The 12,566-nt window shown below is 36.5% G+C and overlaps 1 protein-coding gene across 3 annotated transcripts in view; it reads right to left on the reverse strand.

Moving 5' to 3' along the window:
- Nucleotides 1–1,298: 1,298 nt before the first annotated feature.
- LOC126372465 (protein phosphatase 1 regulatory subunit 16A) overlaps nucleotides 1,299–12,566 on the reverse strand; it is a 65,103-nt gene continuing 53,835 nt past the window's right edge. For 2 of the 3 annotated variants that reach the window (XM_050018240.1, XM_050018241.1), the window contains exons 9-10: nucleotides 9,388–9,871; nucleotides 1,299–8,075 (exon numbers count right to left, since the gene is read on the reverse strand). In XM_050018240.1, coding sequence (XP_049874197.1) covers nucleotides 7,828–8,075; nucleotides 9,388–9,871 — 732 coding nt within the window. In that variant the 3' untranslated portion in view covers nucleotides 1,299–7,827. The remainder of the gene's footprint in view (nucleotides 8,076–9,387; nucleotides 9,872–12,566) is intronic. The other variant, XM_050018242.1, reaches the window with a different exon arrangement.

The following is a 12,566-nucleotide window of genomic DNA, read 5'->3' on the forward strand; positions in this document are numbered from 1 at the left end:
TGAGTTATTCATTTATCTTAAGAGCAATTTTCACTAACACAGTTGGCTATCGATCATTATATTCGGCGATACAGCTTATCACGTCATTGGTATATTAAACGCAGCTGGAAGAAGCGTGGGTATCTACTTAGTTCATCGTGCGATAAATAGTTTTGACTAGCCCAACTGCGAATATATTCGTGAACGTATCTTCATTAAGGAGAATATATTATATGAATGTGGGGAAGCTCTACTTTTTTTTAAAATAATATTAATGCCGCGTCCAGATTTAAAAAAATATATTTAACGAAGTCAAGGGCATCTTTTAGATTTGATCGAAACAGAAATTGTCTAGGAATGTCTACTACTTCTAAAATATTCTGGTTTACGTGTTTCAAAAACATATTGTTGTCTAAAGCTAATTTTTAAAAAGGGACCTTGGATTTTAAGGTATGAAAAACTTGAGAACAAATAAAACTTAAGATCTTTATTACAAATACGTGTTTTTCTACATAAGTACCTATCGGTGTAGCAAATTTTATCTTTACTTGTATAGTTTTTATATGAATGCTATTAAATAACTTTGTAAGTAAAGAACACGATGCTTACCATCGTGATAATTTTATCACAAAATGTAGGTATACCTAAGTATAATTATAATTAGTTTAATTATACTTAACTTATATTAGTTTAACATAAGTTAAGTATAATTAGATTTAACAGCAGGATTAAAATATAATACTCAGATTGGTGCAAACCGACATACCTACCAGGAAAATGTCTCAAATAAAATGTAGACAGGAGATGCCAAACACACGCGTTCACCTCTGGCGAAGTACATGAAAAATCGGTTCTTGTTATTTGTGTGACGGTTTTGTTTATAGAGACGTTGATTTTTTTCTTATAAGAGTGCTATAGCGTTGATGTGTGCAATACTTGTATATCACGCCTCCCAGAAGAAGTGGTATAAAAAATGTAGCTACCCCAAAGTACACCTCGGACACTTCATACAAAAAACCTCGTTTTACAAAGACTCCACATTGACGTTATCGCACACGCTCATCTGTGTGTGTGACGTCTGGCGCCCATACTATTAAAGACTAAACTTAGATCGAGGGGGGTGAGGTAAACCAAGTTCAACCGCTGGTGGGGAGCGGAGAGTTGCCGTTCCATACCTACATTATTCCTTATTCTATGTCTAAAAGCAACTCCCGACTATAATTTATCTAAGCAAAATTGTGTTGCTCCGTGTCAAATTAATCAACCTACATTTAACGAAGTAATATTGCTGTAACAAGGCCCAATAAAGACACAAAATGTATTTAACAACTGATTTATTTCTTTACGAATTAAGAAAAAACATAGGATAATTGTTCACACTACTGTTTAAAGGTCAATGGAATGTCATCCAGAGAACAAAAACAATGTAAAGATACAACAAAGAATACAACAAAACAGCAAGAAATAACAGAAGGTACTTGCATTGATCGAGAGTTGTGTTAGTACGTCGTTAGTATTTGTACAAGTTTTAAAGCCTGTTCAGACAATGTAGATACCTCAGCGTTTTCACATTAGATAATATTTAGAACAACTATAACGTCACGCTATCCTACTAGACCTAGTCATTGACTGAACGTCAAAAGGCCAAACTCAAGGTCTACGAAAGAGCGATTGAGCTTAGTGTGTTAGGTGTCAAACGAATTAATCGAGTCAGAAATACAACTCTACGTTAAAAAATTGGAATCGCTGATGTGGGACGAAAAGCCGCCAAACTTAAAGATTGGGGCGGATATGTTTGTCGCATGCACCCTGAGCGATGAGCACGGATCGTCACGCATTGGGTGCCACATGACTGGTACAGGCGTCGTGGTAGGCCTCGAAAGAGATGGCGTGACTTGGACGATTGCCGGAGGGAATGGCCAGAGTACGCACAGGACTACGAAAAATGGAAATAGGAAGGGGAGGCCTTTGCCCAGCAGTGGGATCTTGTAAGCTAGATTAGATAACTGCACGCTGGAAATTTCTACAAGAAATATACTAAATAGTATCTAGTAGCCTAATTGTGTAAGTAACTCAGTTTCATTTTGAAAGACAGAAATCTTATCCTGTGACATTTTAGACAAACTCGCGAAACAATTGTGTCTAATATGAAAACGCTCAAGTTTGTCTGATCACAATGTATGTAAAGTAATGTAAGTTAGATTTAATCTAAGGACCTTTCAACCTGTCCACCGGGCGTTATTATCAGCTGACATAAAGCAGTTTATAGGAGACTGTGTAGGCAAGGGATACAATATTTAAAACAGCATAAGTAACATTAAAAAAAGGAAATTATAATACTACTGATGGATTGTACCGTATATCGAACTTTGGAACATTTGGACTCTATAACGTCAACTTATAGTAAAAAACTAAAAACCACGTAAGCGCGTTATAGTTAACAAAATGTGTGATCATAATTTTTACCCGAAAAAATTTCGTTTTTTTTCCACAGGTGCGGCATTTTCCATGCTACTTTTGCGAATTGAAATTAATTGAAATAAATCGAGGTTTATTTATTATTATTTGAAATATTACGGCGTTAAGTGCGGCACTGTTCCCCAAACGATGGAACATCTTACATCGTGTCCTGCGTGCCCGAACAACCTGCACGCAGGAAGATCTGATGAGCGCTGCAGATAGCGCCATACTTGTTGCCGAGTTTTGGGCCGATACTATTTAGTTTGCCATCGACACGATAAGAAGAAGAGAAGAATAAGGCGCTAACGTAGCTTTCACTTTAAAGCGACGATAAGGAATGCCAAAAGCCCAAAATTCATTGAATAAGGTGTAATATCCAGCGGTGAACGAAATATGGACTGTAAATTAAAAAGTAAAAACAAATCTCCTTTTACTTACACAACCTATCCTAGATTGTGACGTTCAGACAGTAGTGCATTACCCGCAATAACTTAAGTACAAATGGTTCAGAGATGTAAATCAATATAATAGGCTCTGAACGACAATACAAATCAAACATTTTTACGTTTCAATCATATTAATAATAATTCTCATCGCATCGTCGCTTTAGTGAAAACTTTGTAAGAGCCCTTTAGAATCACAGTATAATGTGGTTTTCCTCAACAAAATCACGATTTCTTTCAATTAATTTAATTCCCGGTAAAAGTTGAGACCACAATTCTTCACTAGGGGGGTTAAAAAGGCCACGTCGAAGCAATTCATCTAAAAAAGCAATATTGCTATTTGACATTTTGTTTGCATTGCGCACTTACTTTTATATGCGCAAATGTCAAATTGCTTTTATAGATGAATTCACATGGCTTTTTTAACCCCCCAGAATTAAAACTAGCGTGTGCGTTTTTCAAAAAGGCTCTAACAAGGTTTCACTATTTACCCTTCATACTGTAGTAATGAATACGAAGTAACGTCTTATGTGTAAAACATATTCTATATTATTTGATTAAGATTCATTATTACAGTATGGAGACGATCTAAACTTTTTTTTAAATATTTTTCTACGCTTTAGCGACAATTATGTCGGGGTTTATGTTTTCATATGACCTGAATTCTTACCGGCTAGGAAGCTCAGATTGTAATACTATATCATAAACACATCTAAATACAGTTAAAATTGCTTTAAAAATCTTTTTCTCTGTAAATTCGAAGCATAAAACCGTAATTTTATAATGAAACGTGACACCCTAGTCCCATAACATTTGAAGAGTAAATTACAGTTTCATACTCGGAATTTACAAAGTGACTGAAAAAATATGACATATATTTCTCAATATCGAGTGTAATAATTGTTCAATGAATATACGAGACGATATGGCAAAGTGGTCCAAGATTGGGCAAGATTCTAGGCAAGGTTACGACACAAAAAATGAAATAATTTTCACATATTTTAATACAATAATCTAAAAAAGTTATTGGGGTTAAACTTTTGGGGATCTACATTAAAATTGTATATAAAAACTTTAAGTACAACAATTAATATTATACTGGAATATAAGAGTTCTGATTCCTGCAGACAGCTTCTAATTTTATTTTAAGTTATACCTGTCATTGTCTTATCCACCGAAAAAGAAAGGGACGGCTGATTGACAGCTGTTAATTTTAAAATGAATTAATAACTCCGCCCGATCGATATCGTTCGATGTGTACTGTCAACTTAATTCTGTCGGATTATTTTGAGAGGGTTGTTTAAATTTCTTCCTAAAATTGACGTGTGTTCTATAAAATTTTACGCCTGTCAATTGCCTGTATCTTTCTTTTTCGGCGGATAAGAAAATGACAGGTATAGCTTAAAATAAAATTAGACGGTGTTTACTGGAATGAGCACTAATAGGTCCCTAAACTTACACCGAAGATTGTAAGAAAATGAATCTCATATGTGATGTGGTGACTACAACTCTTTAAAATAGGTAAAACGAACACTTCCTTGACACAACAGTTGTGACGTCACTATAGCGTAAAAGTGACTTTACCGGCGCTTGCGCACACGGACATAACTATTACACTAACCTAAGGTTATATTACATGGACTAACCACCGCTAACGTTTACATAAACAGTAAGTACGTATTTCTAAAGACAGTATTTGTCTAACGTATTTACAATGGGTGGTGAATACTATAACAGTGGTTGTATTAACAGATATTATACAAATTTTACTAAGGCAAGACTGAATGAGGCACTGTTCTCTTCTTACCGCAGCCAAGTAGCGCCTTATCGTAAATTCTGAGCAATATTTTAATAAACTTTTCTTTAATTCTTTTTATGGGCTATTTTTATGCGACTGTTAGTTTTGTTGGGAACTTTAAGTCTAATAGACAAGAAGAAATTTGAAAATATAAGATTTTTTGTCATCAAAAATATACGTACGTAGTTTTATTTTGTGGCCAATAAATTGAACTGCTAAAAAGTGTAGAAACGAAACACATGAGAATTACTGCTTACCTTTTAGTTCTTTCTTACATCACTGAATTTACAATAAGCGCCCACCGGCTTCAGGGCAAGACATCAGCTATCACAACCGACCACGAAATGTTTAAAAACCTACCTTTCCCCAATTAGTGCACTTATTAAAAAATATAATTCAATTTTACAATAAATATTCTCGCTAGATACTCTGTTCGAATTTGATCAGATAAGATAAAATATCACAAAGAGCTGCCTGTAAAATGTATTAAAATAATACTGTCGTAAAGAAACAGGAATGTGCTTACATCTCTCTAAAGGTATAAGGCCCTTTACATTGCTTCACATCTACAAGTTGGTTGGTATACATTTTAAATCTCGAACTAATTACACGATTTCCATACGTGATTTCTATAAATATGATATTTACTTTAAGTACTTTTTAAGTACCAAAGATATACTCTACTAAATACGACCAACGACACACGAAACGAATAAAAAACATATTTTTCATGCAGAATTTCGTGTGAGGTCGCTTTATCTACACTAGTGACTACGATATGGACGAATGAATTGCTACTGGATGGGTACTAATGAAACCTACGTGTTAAATACATTTCCAAGAGCTTACAGTATCTATACTACACAGTATACAAACTACAGAACAAGCCATTAATTGTTCAGCTGCCAAGTATAATTATCAGGAAGAAATACCACAGACATTGAACACTGCATCATTAGAAATAAATTATTTACTACACTACACATAATAGATAAAAAAACTACTTTTAAAATGTTCTACACATATATAATAAAGATTCCAAAATGTCAATAGATATAAAGGAGAATCTAAGTTATAAAAATGAAGAGCCAAACTGCTCAATAAATGCAATAATTATGGAAGTTGTTACCTACTTAAATTGTGCACAGATTGAACAAATTGTAAGAAATTGGCACCTAATGAGTATTAGCAAAATACAGGACAAAGGATTGAACCTTAGGAGAATGGAAGATAATAATGTCGTGTAAGATATTCGTATGAATGATGTCTGGATGATTTAGATCCAATAAAGAAATACAGTATAATGTTTATTACATCCATGTGTATTTCAAATATTTTTAATAATGGCAAGAACTTGTGTCACGCCAAACACACGAATATAGAATACGAATGACTCCGAAGCAGTTACTCGCAAGAAAGTTTTTATACTTTTTCATATCGAACATTGATTTCAAATTAAACATAATAATATTATTATGAACAGATGGATGTTTCTTTTCTATCAGGTTGTGCTCTGACATAATACGGGGTTCTACTCAAGGGTTCTCTACTAAGCCTTGGTGACTCCTGGCCCCCGGTACTAGTCAACCATTAACTGTCATCCCAACGACGAAATACCATGGTTCTATCGTAGAAACGATATGCTTATATTTTAAAACTTTGTCACATTAAAATGTCGATTTTTTTTAAATCGAATGACCAAACCTGCTAAAACATTTTGTGATCATTTACTGTGATAAAGTTCTAAAGATTAGGAATATCTATTTCTACGATTTTATGAAACTATCAAGGTACATTACTCAGTTCTAAATACACCTACACAATTTCTCTTTTTTATCTTTTATTCACGATCTATCTCTTTTGCATTAGACGTGAAAATTAAATGACGTAAGTGGATTTAAAACGTAACAACCGGAGTGATATACCCAGCTTTCCTGTTCCACACATAATATATAACAATTTCAAAAGTATCATAATTACTTCCCCATAGTGTAATTAACAAGAAACTACATAACAAATCCAGTCTTGGTCTGTAATCTGACGGGAATGCAAAGCAGATCACGGTTTTAGACGTTATAACAACAAAGGCTAATCCATAAACGTTTATAAATGTAAATACTTATATAACAATAATGTAGATAAATGCATGCAATATATTGTACGGGAGACTTCAAATTGTGTGCAAGCTCCGAAAGTTTTATATATTAAATATTTTATATATATACTACACACGAATACTTTATTGCCGTCTTGTGGTCCATTTAAAATTAAAATAATCATTTTTGTATTAAGGCAGCTTGACAGGTAATCATTTCAATTCAACAATTTTAATACAATCTACTACACACCAAGATATTAATATATTCACGTAATATCGATCTACTTAAAATATAGTTTTAAATAATTTATTATACTTTGTATTAAATAAGTTGCATTTTATTTTTAGTTTTATTATGCTATGTTCACATAGAGAAGCACAATAAACCGACTTTAGAGGCACTTTCTGTTACTCTTTCACTAGAGACCATGCTCTTAATATTACCCATTAGTTGTTGTACACATTATGCAATTCTCGTACATATTTATAACAAAATACTGTTCAATTTTAAATATACTCTTTCCGATCACATTATAATTTCAATATTGTATATTAAATATATTTTATATTACTCATAAAATGGAATGTCTAATAGGAAAATGGTACGACAAAATTATAAATTACGCTTGGAGACCTAAATATACATACGACAATTTGAATATAGGATTCGATAATTCTATGCGTAAATTAGCAACCATTATCCTTATCTAACTGTTGAGCTCTTAACACTATCACACTGTTGCGGCGCGTGGGCAAGCCGTTTTGTGAGCAAAATGGCAATATTCCATCGGCAACAACCACCATACTTTAACAGCTGATGTGGACCGCCTCGCTTGTGCACAGTGATACGCACTCAAATGGCGCGGAGTTGACTTCAAAAAACATCTTTTAATACTGAATCAGCTCAAAATATGTCCATATTCCGTAACATTTGTGGTTATTCTCTACCACGTGACAAGAAAGCGGCCCCAGCCACAATATTTGGAATGACAATCAGACTTGTACGCTTACCTCCTCATATTTGTTCTAACGTTTCTTTAACCGTCTATTTACATTATAATACAGCACCGGTGAGACCTCGTGTCCCCGACCACATCACTCGTGTTACCACTGAAGCGAGGCACCATTCCTGAACTCGGTGATAGGGTGAGAGGGTTCAACTGTACTGGCATATCTTGCTTCGCAACCTCTGGTATGGAGTTCAAGCTGTGATTGTTGGTTGACGACAAGCTGTTCTCGATTGGACTCCCGTTGGTCCTGATCTGAGCCCTCTGCTTCTTCAAGTCTGCAAGCGTGCCTGAAACACACCCAGTAATGTCTTAGTATTTTGATTTCAATATAGGCATAGAGTACTGTTAGCGTTTGCGTATTGCGTATATTATTCTAATCCCTTTCATAAAATTATAATGTTAGTGATGCTGATTTCAGTACACATCATCTAATTTTATTTGAAGTTATACGTGTCATTTTCTATCTGCAGAAAAGGAAGCGGAGGTAATCGACAGGCATAAATAATGGAACACACGTCAATTTTAGGCAAAAATTTAAAAAGCCTTCCAAAATTTTATATTCGCCAACAACCCGACATAATTAAGATGACAGCACGCGTCAAACGGGTTGCATACGAGCGATATGCCTATTGTATTCGCCCGGGTTATTCATTCATTTTAAAATTAACAGTTGTCAATCATCCGTCCCTTTCCTTTTCGGCGGATAGGAAAATTACAGTATTACAGCTTAAAATAAAATTAGTATGTGTCTGCAGGAATCGGGGCCATTGTAATATAAAACAAAAGTTAAATACACAATTTTATGAAAGAGACCACAGGAATTCAATGCTTATTCATGTAGCAGATGTTTGTCCGTGCTTTCTAGGCGTTGACAAGCTGTGTGTGTGAAGTAAACTGTAGTGTTATGAATGACATGCACGCTTCAGGTGCAATACGTTTTCATTCATAAACTTTTGAAACGTGTTTGTAAACTAAAGTTTGTTGTACTGAATTCCTGGTTTGTGTGCAATGTTTTCATTCTTACAAGATAAGCATGAATGTATGAAACACATGGTTGTTTCTCAATTGCTAATGTGGAGCATCACTTTCACATTTGTTAGTAAACATTATGCTTATCTTCATTAGAGCATTGCCATGAATTTATGAAAGTAAACTAGCATACAACGATATTTCGTCATTGCTTTGGCTAAAATTAACAGAGCATTATGCAACGGCTAGAAGGAAATTATTATTGAAAGGAAACGAATAATTCGTGCAGTATAGAAACAGATTAAAATATAGATAACAGTACAGGTAGTTTACATAATTGCATGCATGTTCGAGAACTATACAATAATGAACAGCAACAAAACCCAAACGAAACAATAAGACAGAAGGAACACTGGACTGACATCGACAAGTCTACAACTACAACCAGAGACTGCTTGCCTCAATATGCATCCTCGAGAGCGCCCGCAATCGGCTCACAGCCCCAAATTGAAATACTGATAAACCATCACTGTGCAAAACTGTTAGATTAACTTTACATAAGTATGTTATATTTTGTGCTATAAAGTACTGTGCTTTAACAGTAATGTTCGTAAGGATGCATATAATTACCTGCGTTAATCATGACGGTGACATGAACATTGATTTTACCATTATTGTCTGTGGTGTAGGTGGCGGTCCCGGCTTCAGTGAGCGCGATCTGGTTGGGGTTCACAATCAGGTCTTTCCTACCGTCTATACTGTCTTCTGATTTGAACGCGTCATTGTCTTGTCCCTCGGGGGCTTTGCGTATGCCGTTGGGGAGCGGGCGTTCGTATTTGTCGTTGACGGCTTCTGTGTGGTTGCCGGGGGCGTAGTGTGAGGCCGCGTTGACCCCGAATAAGGGGTTGGTTATCTTAGGCGGGGTGTATTTGTCGCTGGCGTCGCTGTCTCGGTGCGAGCGCTGGTTGTACGAGTGCTTGGGGACGGCGTAGTCCACGTTCGATGACTCGTAGCTCTGGTTGGACGTGGTGGAGCTGGTGGACAGGCGCTTGTGAGTCAACTCTGGGGGTACGTTCGTCGTGTTCTGGTCATTCTCCACGCCGTTTGATAGGCCCTGTAAGCAAATAGATACGATTCTAAATACATCAGCAATATACATAGATGGTAAGTATATTAGAAGTTGTCTATCCGTGCTTTCTACTTGTTGACAAGCTGTGTATGTGAAATAATACTCCTTTATTGAGTCGGTTTCATTTTCCGGCATAAGTTTATGCACCTATGTGTGTCAAATTTTTCGAGCGGATGTAATGCGATAATAGATAAACAAAATACAGCGCCGTTCGCCGTTCGCAGCCTACGAACGCCACATAACATAAAATACCCTATGTACGTCCCACAGCTGGGCACAGGCGTCCCCTCACCGCTGCAATGTGACCTTCCTCCTACAAGTAAGACACCTTTTGGTACAAAGAACCTTTTGGGTCCATACGCGAATAATAGAGCCCACTAACTAGATTCTGCGAATATTTAACAGGATAACACAATGATGGCAACGTTGAACAACTAAAGTAAAATACAATACAACACAATATTCATCATCATCAGCTCATTAACGTCCCCACTGCTGGGGCACGGGCCTTATATGGATGGATAGGGAGATCGGGCCTTAAACCATCACGCGGGCCCAGTGCGGACTGATGATTATTAACGACTGCTAATGCAGCCGGGACCAACGGCTTAACGTGCCTTCCGAAGCACGGAGGAGCTCGAGATGCAAAACTTTTTTTTTGTGGTCACCCATCCTATGACCGGCCTTTGCGAAAGTTGCTAAACTTCAACAATCGCAGACCGAGCGCGTTTACCGCTGCGCCACCGAGCTCCTCCCACACAATATCCTCACACAATATTAGTAAGTACAATAAAATACAATAGCACTATTGTGTACATGAAACAAATATTACAAAATATACTGCGACTCTATCATAGTCAGGTAAATGAGGTTAAAATAATAAAAGTTTGCAATACTTTCTTGTCGTTAATTTGTTTCGCTTGTGTGAATAACATTATTCCGGCGGTAGTGATCGGAAAGTTAATTCGCTTGCTAGTGTTAAAAAAAATCACAGCATATTTATGTTTTTTCGTGGACGTCGTACTTTCTTATAAAGAACGAATTAGATATGAATAATCAAATGTGAAATGCTGCACTACAGCGGAGGGTCTTCAGATTATAGTCACATCCGTGTCTTTGAATGTAAACCGCAACGTGTAAGACTAATCAATGGAAAAAAATAAGAAAATTTAAACAAAATAAACGTATTGCCAGTATTATTTCTTCTTCTTATCGTGTGGTTTGTGAGGTGGAATACCAGCAACATCAACCTTGGTGTCAGGGTTATGACTGAGCCGCCAAAGGCCCCTGACATGGCTCATGTAACATTACATGTTACATTATTATGTTGTCATGTTGTTATTATATGTTTATACACATAAATACTTATTCACACCTTGCATCCATTCTCAATACGAAGCCCCAAGATGGATATTATAATGAACTGGAATATATTTCCAAACATCCAAGTGATCAGATCAACCCGTCGCTCATATCGAGTTTTAGGATACTTCACAAAATTTTGCATCATGTTAAGACAATCGACTTTAGGACAACAAACTTATAAGGGATATTCAACATCATGAAAATAAATCTACAGTTGTTAGTGGTCAGCGATTTTCTGTCTGTCACGGGCCAAACAAAAACATGAGCAGGATACTAATGCAACTTTCAGAATCCAGACCGTAGAACAACATGTACAGGCATGAGCAATATAATGTACCCACTTTAGGACTCTGGCGCACTAACATATTTGACATTTAGTGAGACAGTTCAATTTGTCAAAAAAGGTAATGTGACATGGTACCAAAGTGTATACATATTAATGCTCGTGAGCGTACAGTGTATCCAATAACTTTTGTGGGTAAATAATGTTTTCATTTAACTTTTTAGTGCATTTTCGGGAAGATGATAGTGACGGCAAAGCAAAAGTGGCGGGCACAAGAATGTTCATATTTTATATCGAATAAACATTTTAAATCGCATAACAACGACCTCCGTGGTCCAGTGGTTGAGCATTGGGCTCACGACCCGGAGGTCCTGGGTTCGATTCCCAGTGGTGACATATCACAAAAATGAATTTATGGTCCCTAGTTTGATTAGGACATTACAGTTTGATCACCTGATTGTCCGAAAGTAAGATGGTCCGTGCTTCGGAAGGCACGTTAAGCTGTTGGTCTCGGTTACTACTTACTGTATCTTACATGAGCCACGTTACCTTTGGCGGCTTAATAGTAACCCTAACACCAGGGATAATGAGGTTGGTACTCCACCTCACAACTCACACGATAGGAAAAGAAGATCGAATAAATGATCATAATTATTACTATTATTATATTGTTTGCAGAAATTATCACAAATAGGCAAGTCTGTAGGTAACCTAAGAATCACTAAATAAATAAGATTACTACAGTATGACACATACCCGGTATCGAAGGCCCAACACAGGCGGCTCCTTGCGCATACGCCGCAAGTTGTCGTTAGTCAAAAACATGATATCCAACGACATTGTTCAACAACCACCACAGTACGTCATCACTGAAATCCTTGGTCAAAACTAACACTTTATGAGGGCACCATAAAGGGGGAGTTGGGGGTTAACTTTTGTATGTCAAAATGCATTATCGAGGGGAGAGTGTTGTCGGTATTGCAGTGCGTGCTTGCGCACTGACCGCACGGACTGAGCTGCGCGCGTGCGCTG

Source organism: Pectinophora gossypiella, chromosome 14, assembly GCF_024362695.1.
Source record: "Pectinophora gossypiella chromosome 14, ilPecGoss1.1, whole genome shotgun sequence".
Taxonomy (NCBI): domain Eukaryota; kingdom Metazoa; phylum Arthropoda; class Insecta; order Lepidoptera; family Gelechiidae; genus Pectinophora; species Pectinophora gossypiella.